We start from the raw sequence: 13,072 nt of genomic DNA on the forward strand, positions 1-13,072 counted from the left end.
GATTAAGATTCTCAGAGTTACTGGGATGGAATGAATATATATTTTGCATGTGAGAAAGCCATGAATTCTGGGTGGGCAGGAGCAGAATGCAATGGTGTGAATGTTTGTGTCGCCTACCCAAATTCTTATGGTGTATCCTCCAAAAGGTGACGGTGTAGTAGGTAGGGCTTTGGGAGGTGCTTAAATCAGGAGGGTGGATCCTTCATGAATAGCATTAATGCCTTTATTTTCCATTTTTTTCTTATTTCTAGGGCCTCACTCATGGCATATGGAAGTCCCCAGGCTAGGTGTCTAATCAGAGCTGTAGCAGCTAGCCTACACCACAGCCACAGCAAGACCAGATCTGAGCCTCATCTGTGACCTACACTACAGCTCATGGCAATGCTGGATCCTTAACCCACTGAGCAAGGCCAGGGATTGAACCTGTGTCCTCATGGATGCTAGTCAGATTCATTTCTGCTGAGCTACGAGAGGACTGCCAGGATTAGTGCCTTTATAAAAGGGCCTCCAGAGAGATCACTCACCCCTCCCACCCTGTGAGAACATAGCAAGAAGGCGCTGGTGATGAACTGCGAAGAGTGCCCTCACCAGGTGACTGGGCTGGTGCCTTGATCTTGGACCTCCCAGTCTCCAGAACTGTAAGCAAGAAATTTTCTGTTGTTTTAAGCTGATCAGTCTGTGGTATTTTGTTATATAGCAGCCTGAACAGACTAAGATAGAAAGACATCCTTTGTTCATAGATTGGAAGACTTAATATTAAGATTAGCAGCAAACTCACACTTCCAGACTTCAAAACTTACTACAAAGCTACAATAATGAAAACTGTGGTCATGGTATAAGGACAGACATACAGAGGAATGGAACAGAACAAATAATTCAGAAATAAATCCTCCACATATAAAATCAATTGACTTTCAATAAGAGTGTGAAGACCATTCAATGAGGAAAGGCCAGTCTTCAACAAACATTACTAGGAAAACAATATCCATACACAAAAGAATGAAGGTGGAGGATCCTTAACTTACGCCATATACAAAACTAACTCAAAATGGATCAAAGACCTAAGAGTCTTAAGAGTTAAAGACCTAAGCTTAAGAGTTAAAGCAATAAAACTGTTTGAATAAAACAGAGGAAAAAAATCTTCATGACACTGGATTTGGCAATGATTTCTCTGATACAAAACCAAAAGCACAAGGGACAAGATAAGTGGATTTGATTAAAATTTAAACTTTTGTGCATGAAAGGACACTATTAGGAGAGTGAGAAGAAACCATACAGAATGGGAAGAAATATTTGCAAATCTACATACCAAAGAATAAGTATCTATATTAAGAACTCCTATGAGGAGTTCCAGTCATAGCTCAGCAGTTAACAAATCTAACAAGGATCCATGAGGACAAGGGTTTGATCCCTGGCCTTGCTCAGTGGGATAAGGATCCGGCGTTGCTGTGAGCTGTCATGAAGGTCACAGATGTGGCTTGGATCCCTCGATGTTGTGGCTGTGGTGTAGGCTGGCAGCTGCAGCTCCAATTCAACCCCTAGCCTGGGAACCTCCATATGCTGCTGGTGCAGCCCTAAAAAGCTCAAAAAAAAAAAAAGGAATGAAATTCTGATAAATGTTATAACATGGGTAAACACTGAAAAACATCATGTCACGTGAAGGAAGCCAGACACAAAGGACAAATATGTATGACTTCACTTATATGTGGTACCCAGAGTAGGCAAATTCACAGAGGTAGCAGAATAGAGGTTATCAGGGAGTGGGCAAAGGGAGAAATGGAGTTACTGTTTAGAATAGCTTATTTCCTAGAATTTTATATAAATGATGACATAAATTTTCCTCTTCTTTGTCCAACTTTTCACTAAGGATAATTTTCTGAGATTCATCTATGTTGTATCAACAGTTCATTCTGCCTTATTAAAGCATACTATTCTGTAGTAAGCATGTACTATGATTTGTTTATATATTCATCTTTTCATGAACATTTGGATTATTTCTAGTCCTTAGCTAATGTAAGTAAAACTCCTATGAACATCTGTGTGCAGTTCTTGTATAGACACATGCTTTCATTTCTTGTGGGTAAACATTTTGGCTATTTTTACATAACTATGTTTAATTTTTTTTTTTTTTTTGCCTTTTTAACATATATGCAGTGTGGTTTTAATTTGTATTTCCCTGGAGTTCCTGTTGTGGCTCAGTGGGTTAAGAACCTGACTAGTATCCATGAGGATGCAGGTTTGATCCCTGGCCTCGCTCAGTGGGTTAAGGACTCAGCATTGCTATGGCTATAGCTCTGATTTGACTCCTAGCCTGGGAACTTCCATATGTCACACCTGTGGCCCTAAAAAAAAAAAGAAAAAAAAAAGTAATTTGTATTTCCCTAGTGGCTAATGATGCCAAGCATTTTTCATGTCATTTTTCTACTAAGTTGAATTCTTCACATATTCTGAATACATGTCCTCAATCAAGCATGCCATTTACAAATACTTTCTCAGATTGTTGTTTTTAATTCAGTTCCTTGCCTGGCTGTCTTACTGAGAACCTCATTTCCTCGTTTGCTGGAGGCTTCCCACAGCATCTTGCTATGAAGCCTCCCCATAGACAACTCACAACGTGGCGGACTGCTGCACAGGAGCAATGAGAAGAATCAGGTTTCGTGAACAGCACAAAAAAGCCAGTAGTGAATCTAACCTTCAAGGTGACACAACCTTTGCTGTATCCTCTTCTTTAGAAGCAAGCCACCAGGTGCAGCCTATATGCAGGAGGAAAGGATCATGCAAAGGTATGAGTACCAGGAGGCAGATACCATTTCAGAAACTGTATCCAGAAGATACAGATACCTACAATAAACACTATCTTCGGAATTCTTTGTCTTCAGTACTATAATTTTGACTTTTATCGTACTAGAATTTCTGAATGTTGCTGCATATACAATCTTTTTCTTTGCTTTCTCATGAGTTTCTCAATTTAATGCTCTCACAAATTCAATCAATATATCCAGCTTACTACTTATCTATGTTTTTTATTTCAACTACTATATTTTTACTTAATAGCTATATTTGTTTTTTTAGGATTCTTGTTCCATATTCCTATCTTATCTCTTTAATAATTATTATGCTATCTTTATTTATTTTTGCTTTTTTTTTAGGGTTGCACTCAAGGCATATGGAAGTTCCCAGTCTAGGGGTAGAATTGGAGCTACAGCTGCCGGCCTACACCACAGCTACAGCAACTCGGGATCCAAGTCACATTTGTGACCTACACCACAGCTCACAGCAATGCCAGATCCTTAGCCCACAGAGTGAGGCCAGGGATTGAACCTGCATCCTCATGGATACTAGTCGGGTTCATTACTGAGTCACAATGGGAATTCCTATTGTGCCATCTTTAAATTACTGGTTCTTTTTAAGTGTTTCTGCTTCAGTTGGTATTCACTCTTTCGAGGCAGTTTTCAGGGATCCAACTACACTGGCTTGTAAGTCCAAATTCTCCTGGGCTATGGGCTATAACTCTGGGAAGGTATACAGAGCAAGGGTCAAAGATTAGAATGTAAGGAGTTCCCTTCGTGACTCAGCGCTTAACAAACCCAAGACCCATGAGGTTGCAGGTTCAATCCCTGGCCCCGCTCAGTGGGTTAAGGATCCGGCATTGCCATGAGCTGTGGTGTAGGTTGCAGACGTGGCTCAGATCGATGTTGCTGTGGCTGTGGTGTAGGCCAGCAGCAGTAGCTCCAATTTGACCCTAGCCTAGGAACTTCCATATGCAGCAGGTGCAGCCCTAAAGAGGAAAAAAAAAAAAAAAAAAAAAAAAAAAAAGGCTAGAATGTCAATTATCTAAGGTGGGGAAGGAATAAACCCTGGGAGAGTTCTGGGAACCACAAGATCACATATAACTGCTCCCATTCAGTATCATTCCACCAAACCAAACTTGACTTCAGGACCTTAGCTTTAAACGCAGTCTTGGAAGCAGTAGCTCTTGCCAGAGGCATTTTTCCTAGATTACAGTCCACTAACTGACGGGTTTTGGAAGGGTAAAGAGTGAGTGAAAGGCCTAGGGCAGGCAGATCATTCCCCACTTAGTTCTTCAACTCCTCACTTATCAGAGATTTTATACTGTCCTGTGTTATCCATGTGGATACCTGCACCTGTAGTCTGGGCTGTGGCTCCCATTTCTATAGCAGAGGGAAAAACCTGTATGCAAAGGTAAGCCCTTTTCTCTTGAAGGGGCCAAAATAATAAATATTTTTGGCTTTTTGGGCCAAAAGATTTGTTATAACTACTCAATTCTCCCTTTGTAGTGAGAAAGTATGGCGGAGTTCTAACAAAATTTAATTTAAAAACAGAAACAGATAGCGGGAGTTCCCTTCGTGGCTTGGTGGTAATGAACCTGACTAATATCTATGAGGACGCAGGTTTGATCCTTGGCCTCGCTCATTGGGTTAAGGATCCAGAGTGCTGGGAACCTGTGGGTGTAGGTTGCAGACTCAGTTCAGATACTTTGTTGCTGTGGCTGTGGTGTAGGCCCACAGCTAGAGCTCCGATTCAATCTCTAGTCTGGGAATTTCCATATGCCACAAGTGCAGCCCTAAAAAGACAAAATAAATAAATAAATAAATAAATAAACAAACAGGTAGCAGGCTGGATTTGGCAGGACAGCCATTTGTCACCCCTGTCCCAAGATAAAGGTGGAATTAGGAGTGAAGAGGCATAAGCAGAACTTAAACTGCTTTTTTTTTTTATTTATTTATTTTTTATTTTTTTGTCTTTTGTCTTTTTGTTTTTGTTGTTGTTGTTGTTATTGTTGCTATTTCTTGGGCCGCTCCCAAGGCATATGGAGGTTCCCAGGCTAGGGGTCCAATCGGAGCCGTAGCCACCGGCCTACGCCAGAGCCACAGCAACGCGGGATCCGAGCCGCGTCTGCAACCTACACCACAGCTCACGGCAACGCCGGATCGTTAACCCACTGAGCAAGGGCAGGGACCGAACCCGCAACCTCATGGTTCCTAGTCGGATTCGTTAACCACTGCGCCACGACGGGAACTCCATCTTTTTTTATTTTTTTATTTTTTTTTGTCTTTTGTCTTTTTGTTTTTGTTGTTGTTGTTATTGTTTTTTTTTTTTCTTTTTGCCTTTTCTAGGGCCTTTCCTGCGGCACATGGAGGTGCCCAGGCCAGGGGTCTAATCGGAGCTGTAGCCTCCAGCCTACGCCAGAGCCACAGCAACAGGGGATCTGAGCTTCGTCAGATCCTAGTCAGATTCGTTAACCACTGAGCCACAATGGGAACTTCTTAAACTGTTTTTCTTAACGCATCCTATTACTGCCTCCACCAGTAGCCCTATCTTTCGAGTTATAGCCACTTTCCCTTACCATCAACAGCTGAAGAGTCTTCTGACCCCCCAAGGGTTTCTCATTTCTGCTGTTGTTTTGTTATTTTCCTGGGTTCCATGTTTCCTTTAATTCTAGGGAGGAAGTAGCATATGCTAATTCACCACTTTGGCAGGAATGGGAAACCAAGTCAATAATAGTTTTCTTTTGTGTTTATTTATACATTTTTGGCAGCAAAATTGTGTTTATTAAAAAAAAAAAACTGTACTATGAACACATATCTCTGCTTCAGTTGAAGAACCCAGCCAAATAAAAAGACCAATATTAAAAGCAGCATTAACTAGTTACTGCCTTAAAGATACATAAAAAGAATCAAATGCTACAGTGTGTAGGACGATCATCACCCCCATGTCAGAAAACACAACCTCTTCCAAATAAAGAATATGACCCATCTGCCATATTGAATTGATATTTATTTCAGGACATGCCATGTCAAAATAAAACAAAAGAGTCAACCCTCGCCTCCAACAATAATATTGTATTATAAAAGCACTTTACAACTCCATCCCGTCTTTAGTATAAGTTACTGGGGTATGTGGGCTAATGATTATCTGAAAGCATTTCCCTATTCAGACCCATAATCCAAGTGCTCTCTGAACATTACAAGGTGACAGTAAGTGGGAAGTGGAGGAGGAAGAGGAAAGAGAGGGGCGTAAGATTCTTCCAGTTAAGGGTGTTGCAATGAGGGGATGGGAAAGTATGAAGATATTTTTGTTGTCTTTTCATCTTTATACTGTGTTAAGTAATGCTTACAACATAAATTCAGCAGGCTTTTCCTGAGCTGTAACTCAGAAATTTTCTTCCTGCAAACAATGTATTTACAAATGTGTTTATTAACTTACACAGCAATCTCACAATAACTAGTAGTTTAAAATGGTGCACTCTTAGTATATTTGTTTGCAGTGTTTTAAGGGAAATACATATTGCCATTGTGATGACGCTCTAAACAGCCTGAATAAAACATCTAAAAATTGAAAGTAGTTTAAAAAAAGGCAAAGAAATAAATTATCAACAAAGAAAAGATTAACTGTAGCTTAAATATAAAACTAAATCACTGGTTAATTAACCAAACTATACAGATCTAATAAAAAGCAAAGCCAGATGGAGAGAACCAACACACACACACAAAAAGCTGAAAAATAAGGCATAAATCTGCATAATATTAAGTTTTATTTTCATTCTCTCCTTTTCCTCTTCTATATATGCTTTTTCAGATCTGTCTCTAGGGGCTTATAAGAAAAGTTTCCATTTTAAATTTGACCTCAAATGTCCTGAGCAAAATATTTGCTATTCTGTTGAGGAGTCTTTAGCTTTAGATATTATTGTTTCTACTGGTTACAGTAGTTTTGATAAAGGTGCCAAATTTAAATTCTTCCACTAGTTGTTAAAGGAATTTGATTTCTACAGGGCCTTGCCTGCACAGCATTAAAAAAAAAAAAAAGAAAGGAAGGAAGAAAGGAAGAAAAGAAAAAGAAAACTCAAGAGAAATCTATTGCTTAAAAAAAAGTTTTTGCTTTTTTTTAAACAAACAGAATAACTATTTTGACAATTTAAAAAGCCTGGGAGAAGTAGTTCTTAAAATACCTCTTTAAAACCTACTCTGAAGCACTTTTATTTTTCTCTCCCAGAGTTTTACATGTGAAATGTTCACTTGTTTTGGTCAGAAATCTATTTTATGTTCATTTACTTGTACGTACACAGGACGTTGTTCATTAAGACTCATTCTGAAAATGTACCAGAACGCTTTTCTTATTCCAGCACTGCCTACTATGACAGTTAAGCTCTGATCTTGATTAAGGTCTAAATAATTTATATCAGTGCTCAAGAGTAATCTTGGGTATCTTGGCCCAAAGCCTAGAGCAAGGGGTATATTAAAACAGAAGGAAAATTCCAGTGGGCTTGGTCTGACTACTGCTTTGCCGAGTCTTGTTTGTTTTGAGGGAGGGAGGGCAGGAGTAGAGAACACAGTCAAGGAGAAGTGAGTGAAACAGGAAGAGATCAAGTAGGTAGGCAAGTGCTCTTGTGAACAACTGCTCCTTAACCAAGCCACATACTGTTGAGATTTCCATCATTTAGAAGTACATTCTCATAACATTAAAAAGGAAGAAAAATGTTAAGAAAATGTATCTAATTGTTAAAGTTATCACTGGAATATGCTGGAATCATTTGGCTTTTTGTAAAATATAAGTAATGAAGACACTGACTTTTTTGTGCTTGTGAAGCTAATAGATCATCTCCATGTGACAGGCAGCAATGATGAATTGCAATACGTTATTACTGAAGGGAAAAGGTTCAAGCCAATATTCACACTGCAGTCAATGAAAGAGTAAGGGGGCCAAAGCAGTGAGCTTCTGGAGGAAAGCTAAAGATGCCACGGGGGATTAGCAGGAACAGCCTCCTTCGCTGACCGGTTGCTCCTGAGGCTTTTCCAGTTTTATGTCAATCACTGAAACAAAAGTTAAGGAGATATAAATGGGAAAGTACAATTCCAATTCTGCTGAACACTGACACCTCTGGTAAGCCTCCCTTCCATTCCTATTTGGCGTCAGAGTCTACCCAGCTACTATTTTCTTTTTCTTTTGTCTTTTTAGGGCCACACCTGCAGCATATGGAGGTTCCCAGGCTAGGCGTCGAATTGGAGCTGTAGCCGCCAGCCTATACCACAGGCACAGCAACGCTGGATCCGAGCAGTCTCTGACTTACAACCACAGCTCACGGCAACACTGGATCCTTAACCCACTGAACAAGGCCAGGGATCAAACCTGCAACCTCATGGTTTCTAGTCGGATTCGTTTCCACTGCACCACGTTGGGAACTCCAACCCAGCCACTACTTTCTATACAGACAGCTCACCATATGAGGTGCTCAGGTGGAATAAACTTGCTTATATGTACTATATGCAGCAAGATTCAGAAAAACATTAATTCCTAATTTTGGGAATCTATACTAAGGGAATTATTCTACAGAGGCAAGAAACCATATAAAGATGAAACTGACACAACTGTGTAAATCAACTATACTCTAAAAAAAGATGATGTTTCTTATAGAATTATCTACAATAAAAATCTGAAAATAGCCTACAAGAGAGTTCCAACACAGGGAGAGAACTGAATAAATGATGGGGCTTCAACTCAATGGAATACACTATGCTCTTAGAATAAAGGGTTGGAAAACAAAACATTTAGAAGTCAGAAGAGCTGAATAAAAAGTGCTATGAGGGAGCTCCCATTGTGGCGCAGTGGAAACGAATCTGACTAGGAACCAAGAGGTTTCGGGTTTGATCCCTAGCCTCGCTCAGTGGGTTAAGGATCTGGTGTTGCCATGAGCTGTGGTGTGGGTCACAGACATGGCTTGAATCTGGCGTAGACCAGCAGCTGTAGCTCCAATTCGATGCCTAGCCTGGGAACTTCCATATGCCGAGGGGGTGGCCCTAAAAAGACAAAAAACAAAACAAACAAAAAAACCTGCTACGAATTCAGTGTTCCCTGATGGCTTAAGTGGGTTAAGGATTCAGCAATGTCACTGCTCAGGCAAGGGTTTGGTGCCAGGTCTAGGAACTTCCATATGCCACAGGTGTGGCCAGAACAAAAACACAACACCAAAGTGCTATGAATTCTATGGCTTAATAAAACGTCTGTATATGAAAAACAATAGAAAGTAAATATAAGACAAACCATGAAAATACCACAATTCAAAAATCTTTCAAATAACTAATATTATATATGCTTCACTATGTCCCATTTCTAAAAGCAGAGATGGTGATAAAACTCCAGATTGAGTTTTTTTCTGCCTATACCAAGTAAAAAGCTCAAATATTAAGGAAAAAAAAAAAAAAGCAGGGGGGGAGAAAGTATGATATAAACCGGGGGTGAAAAGGCCAGATACAAGGGGAGTCAAAATTAAGAAGCAAGAAGCTGGGATTCTAAGAGTTTCCTGCTCATTAAAAATTAAGCAGAAGTTCCCATCGTAGCTCAGTGGTTAACAAATCCGACTAGGAACCATGAGATTTTGGGTTCGATCCCTGGCCTTGCTCACTGGGTTAAGGATCTGGCTTTGCTGTGAGCTGTGGTGTAGGTCGTAGACGCGGTTTGGATCCTGAGTTGCTGTGGCTCTGGCATAGGCTTGGCAGCTACAGCTTCAATTAGACCCCTAGACTGGGAACCTCCATATGCTGCAGGTGCGGCCCTAGAAAAGGCAAAAAGATCAAAAGCAAAAAAAAAAACAAAATGAAACATAAAAAACAAAAAATCAAGCAAACAAGCAAACACAAACCCTCTCAATTATTAATTGCAGTGAGCAGCATGCATTTGATCTCATTTGCTACAGACAAATGCCAAGCTTTTTTGCTCCTAATCCTTGGCTGTAAAAGGTAATGGTATAATATTTCTAAGCCATCCAAGTGGGGCTGTAAAGATTTGTGTTCACAAAAATTTTCTGATGAAACAAAAAGGATACTGTCTTCTCTGCTTCTATCCTGTGTGCTTTCCATTCCAGGCAGAGCTGCTGCAACACGTCGGAAGAGCTGTGGAAAAGAGATAATTGGGAGGGGAATTTTTTTTTAATTACTCAATGAATTTATTACATTTAGAGTTGTAAAAGGGTAATTTTAACAAATGGTATCAAGTAAAGGTAGATGACCATTGGATGGTGAGTTAAACGATATGGCTTCTGGCTTATTCCTTAGACTTCAGCATAATGAAAGCACATTAAAATGTCAATTTATTCTATAAATAAATACTGTATGAAAAGTAGTATACCAAGTACCAAGAGGAATAAAGGTATGATCCTTGCTTTCCAACTGGTCAAATTAGGTATGAGAGAATAGCTAGGAAATAAGCAGCAAAAATATCATTTGAGTCATAAAAACAAAGTATTATGGGAACTCAGAGAATAAGGAGAAATTTGTTCATTTAGTTAAACAGTATTGTGGCATTCCTATCTTTTATAATGAGTTAAAGTCAATCCAGTCAAAATTACCCTTTATAATTCCTTAGGAAATCATTATGTTAGAAACCAGCGTATTTCCTCTCAAGTCCAATAGAATTGGCTTTTCCTTCAACATTGGAAAGAGGAGTAGTAGAAGTAGTTGGCTTGTGTTTTGAGGCATGATGTTATGAAAGATATCTTCAAAAGGAAAATCACACTCAAACCTGGTGAACTGTTCACTTGGAGAGACATATGGGAACAAAAACTGCCTGAAGCAACAAGAGACTCATACTTTCTTCTTTGTGGCCAAATCTAGCTAATCACTTATTGGGTAGAATGGCAGGTGAAACTGCCAGATTATTTCAATCACTTCTCTGTTAGACCTGTAGTGTAAAATTCCTATAAATTAAATGCACATATGATGTAACTACCTTGCACCAAGTACCTGCTTACTTAGAGTCTAAAGTTCTCTAAGGATACAGAAATGAACAAGATGTAGTTTTTTTTTTAATTCCCCCTGCTCTTTAGGGCTGCACCCGTGACATATTTAAGTTCCCAGGCTAAGAGCTGAATCGGAGCTGCAGCTGCTGGCCTACACCACAGCCACAGCAACGCAGGATCTGAGCCGTGTCTGTGACCTTCACCACAGCTTGAGGCAATGCCAGACCCCTGACCCAATGATTGAGACCAGGGACTGAACCCGCAACCTCATTGTTACTAGAAGGATTCATTTCCACTCTGCCACAACAGGAATGCCAAGACGTAGTTTTTAAATTCAAGGAGCTCACGGTTTGGCAAAGGAGAATGACTCAAAACATTCTTTGTGCTACAAGTGATGAGGGCTATAAAATAAGGAAGTTGGAAATGATGAATACAGATGTAAGAAGGCCCTACAGAGGAGGCTGATAAAAATCCTCATGCAATGACATTTGACTTGGGACTTAAAGGCAGTTTTTAAAATTTCATTTGGCTGAAAAACATACTGTACAATGCACTCAAAGTTGAAGTGTTCCATAAATGTTGCTGAATTAAAATGAGAAGAAACAGGAGTTCCTGTTGTGGTACAGCGGAAACAAATCTGACTAGGATCCATGATGTTGCGGGTTCGATCCCTGGCCTTGCTCAGTGGGTTAAGGATCCAGGATTGCCATGAGTGTGGTGTAGGTTGCAGACGAGGCTCAGGTCCTGCATTACTGTGGCTGTGGCGTAAGCCGGCAGCTGTAGCTCCGATTTGACCCCTAGCCTGGGAACCTCCATATATTACAAGTATGGCCCTAAAAAGCAAACATAAATAAATAAACAAAAATAAAATGAGAAGAAACAGAAAGAAGGCCAGAGCTGAAGAATGGAACTCTAGTAATCTGTTTAGAGAAATAAATATAGAAAAGGAGCCCATCTTTATCCGTTGGCAATAGTCTGATGGTTGCCCAACATCACTCATTATTAGAGAAATGCAAATCAAAATTACAATGAGGTGCCACCTTACACCAGTCAGAATGGCCATCATTAAAAAGTTTCAGGGCGGGAGTTCCCGTCGTGGCACAGTGGAAACGAATCCGACTAGGAACCATGAGATTGCGGGTTCGATCCCAGGCCTCACTCAGTGGGTTAAGGATCCGGCGTTGCCGTGGGCTGTGGTGTAGGTCGCAGACACGGCTCAGATCCTGAGTTGCTGTGGCTGTGGTGTAGACCAGCGGCTACAGCTCCAATGAGGCTCCTCATCTGGGAATCTCCATATGCCGAAGGTGCGGCCCTAAAAAGAAAAAAAAGAAAAAAAAAAGAAAAAAAAAAAAAAGTTTCAGGGCGTTCCCTTGCAGTGCAATGGGTTAAGGATTTGGTTTAGTCACTGCTGTGGTGCAGGTTCAATCCCTGGCTGGAGGATTTTTGAAAGCCACAAGCTTGGCTTTAAAAAAAAAAAAAAAAAAAAAAAATCTACAAATAATAAATGCTGGAGAGGATGTGCAGAAAAGGGAACCTTCCTATACTGTTGGTGGGAATTTAAGTTGGTAAACCACTATGGGAAAGCATATGGTTCTTCAGAAAAATAAAAACAGAATTACCATAAGATCCAGCAGCTCCACTCCTGGGCATATACCTCGACAAAACTATCATTCAAAAAAATGTTTATAGCAGCACTATTCACAATAGCCAACGCATGGCAACAACCTAAATGTTTATTAACAGATGAATGGATAAAGATATACATTAATATACAATGGAATACTACTCAGCTGTGAAAAAGAATGAAATGATGCCATTTGCAGCAATATGGACGGAACTAGACATTATCACACTAAGTGAAGTCAGAAAGAGGACAAATATCATATGACATCACTTATATGTGGAATCTGAAATAGGGCACAAATGAACATATCTACAAAACACACTTATAGACATCAAGAACAGACTTACCGTTGCCAAGAGGGGGGAGTGGGGAAAGGATGAATTGGGAATTTGGGGTTAGGCGATGCAAACTTATATATAGAATGGATAAACAACAAGGTCTTATAGTACAGGAAACTATATTCAATATCCTGGGATAAACCATAATGGAAAAGAATATAAAAAAGAACGTATATATGTCCATAACTGAGTCATTGCTGTACAGCAGAAATTAACATAACATTGTAAATCAACTATGTTTCGATAAAAAAATAAATTAGGGAGTTCCTATTGTGACTCAGCAGTAATGAACCTGACTAGTATCCATGAGGACATGGGTTTGATCCCTGGTCTTGCTCAGTGGGTTAAGGATCCGGC

At 39.9% G+C, this 13,072-nt stretch overlaps 1 protein-coding gene across 5 annotated transcripts in view; it reads right to left on the reverse strand.

Moving 5' to 3' along the window:
- Positions 5,755–13,072, reverse strand: part of RAB6A (RAB6A, member RAS oncogene family) — a 61,312-nt gene continuing 53,994 nt past the window's right edge. For 4 of the 5 annotated variants that reach the window (XM_005667096.3, XM_021102116.1, XM_021102114.1 and 1 more), the window contains exons 7-8: positions 9,842–9,908; positions 5,755–7,832 (exon numbers count right to left, since the gene is read on the reverse strand). In XM_005667096.3, coding sequence (XP_005667153.1) covers positions 7,768–7,832; positions 9,842–9,908 — 132 coding nt within the window. In that variant the 3' untranslated portion in view covers positions 5,755–7,767. 5 annotated transcript variants of the gene reach the window in all.

This window comes from Sus scrofa, chromosome 9, assembly GCF_000003025.6.
Source record: "Sus scrofa isolate TJ Tabasco breed Duroc chromosome 9, Sscrofa11.1, whole genome shotgun sequence".
NCBI classification, from domain to species: domain Eukaryota; kingdom Metazoa; phylum Chordata; class Mammalia; order Artiodactyla; family Suidae; genus Sus; species Sus scrofa.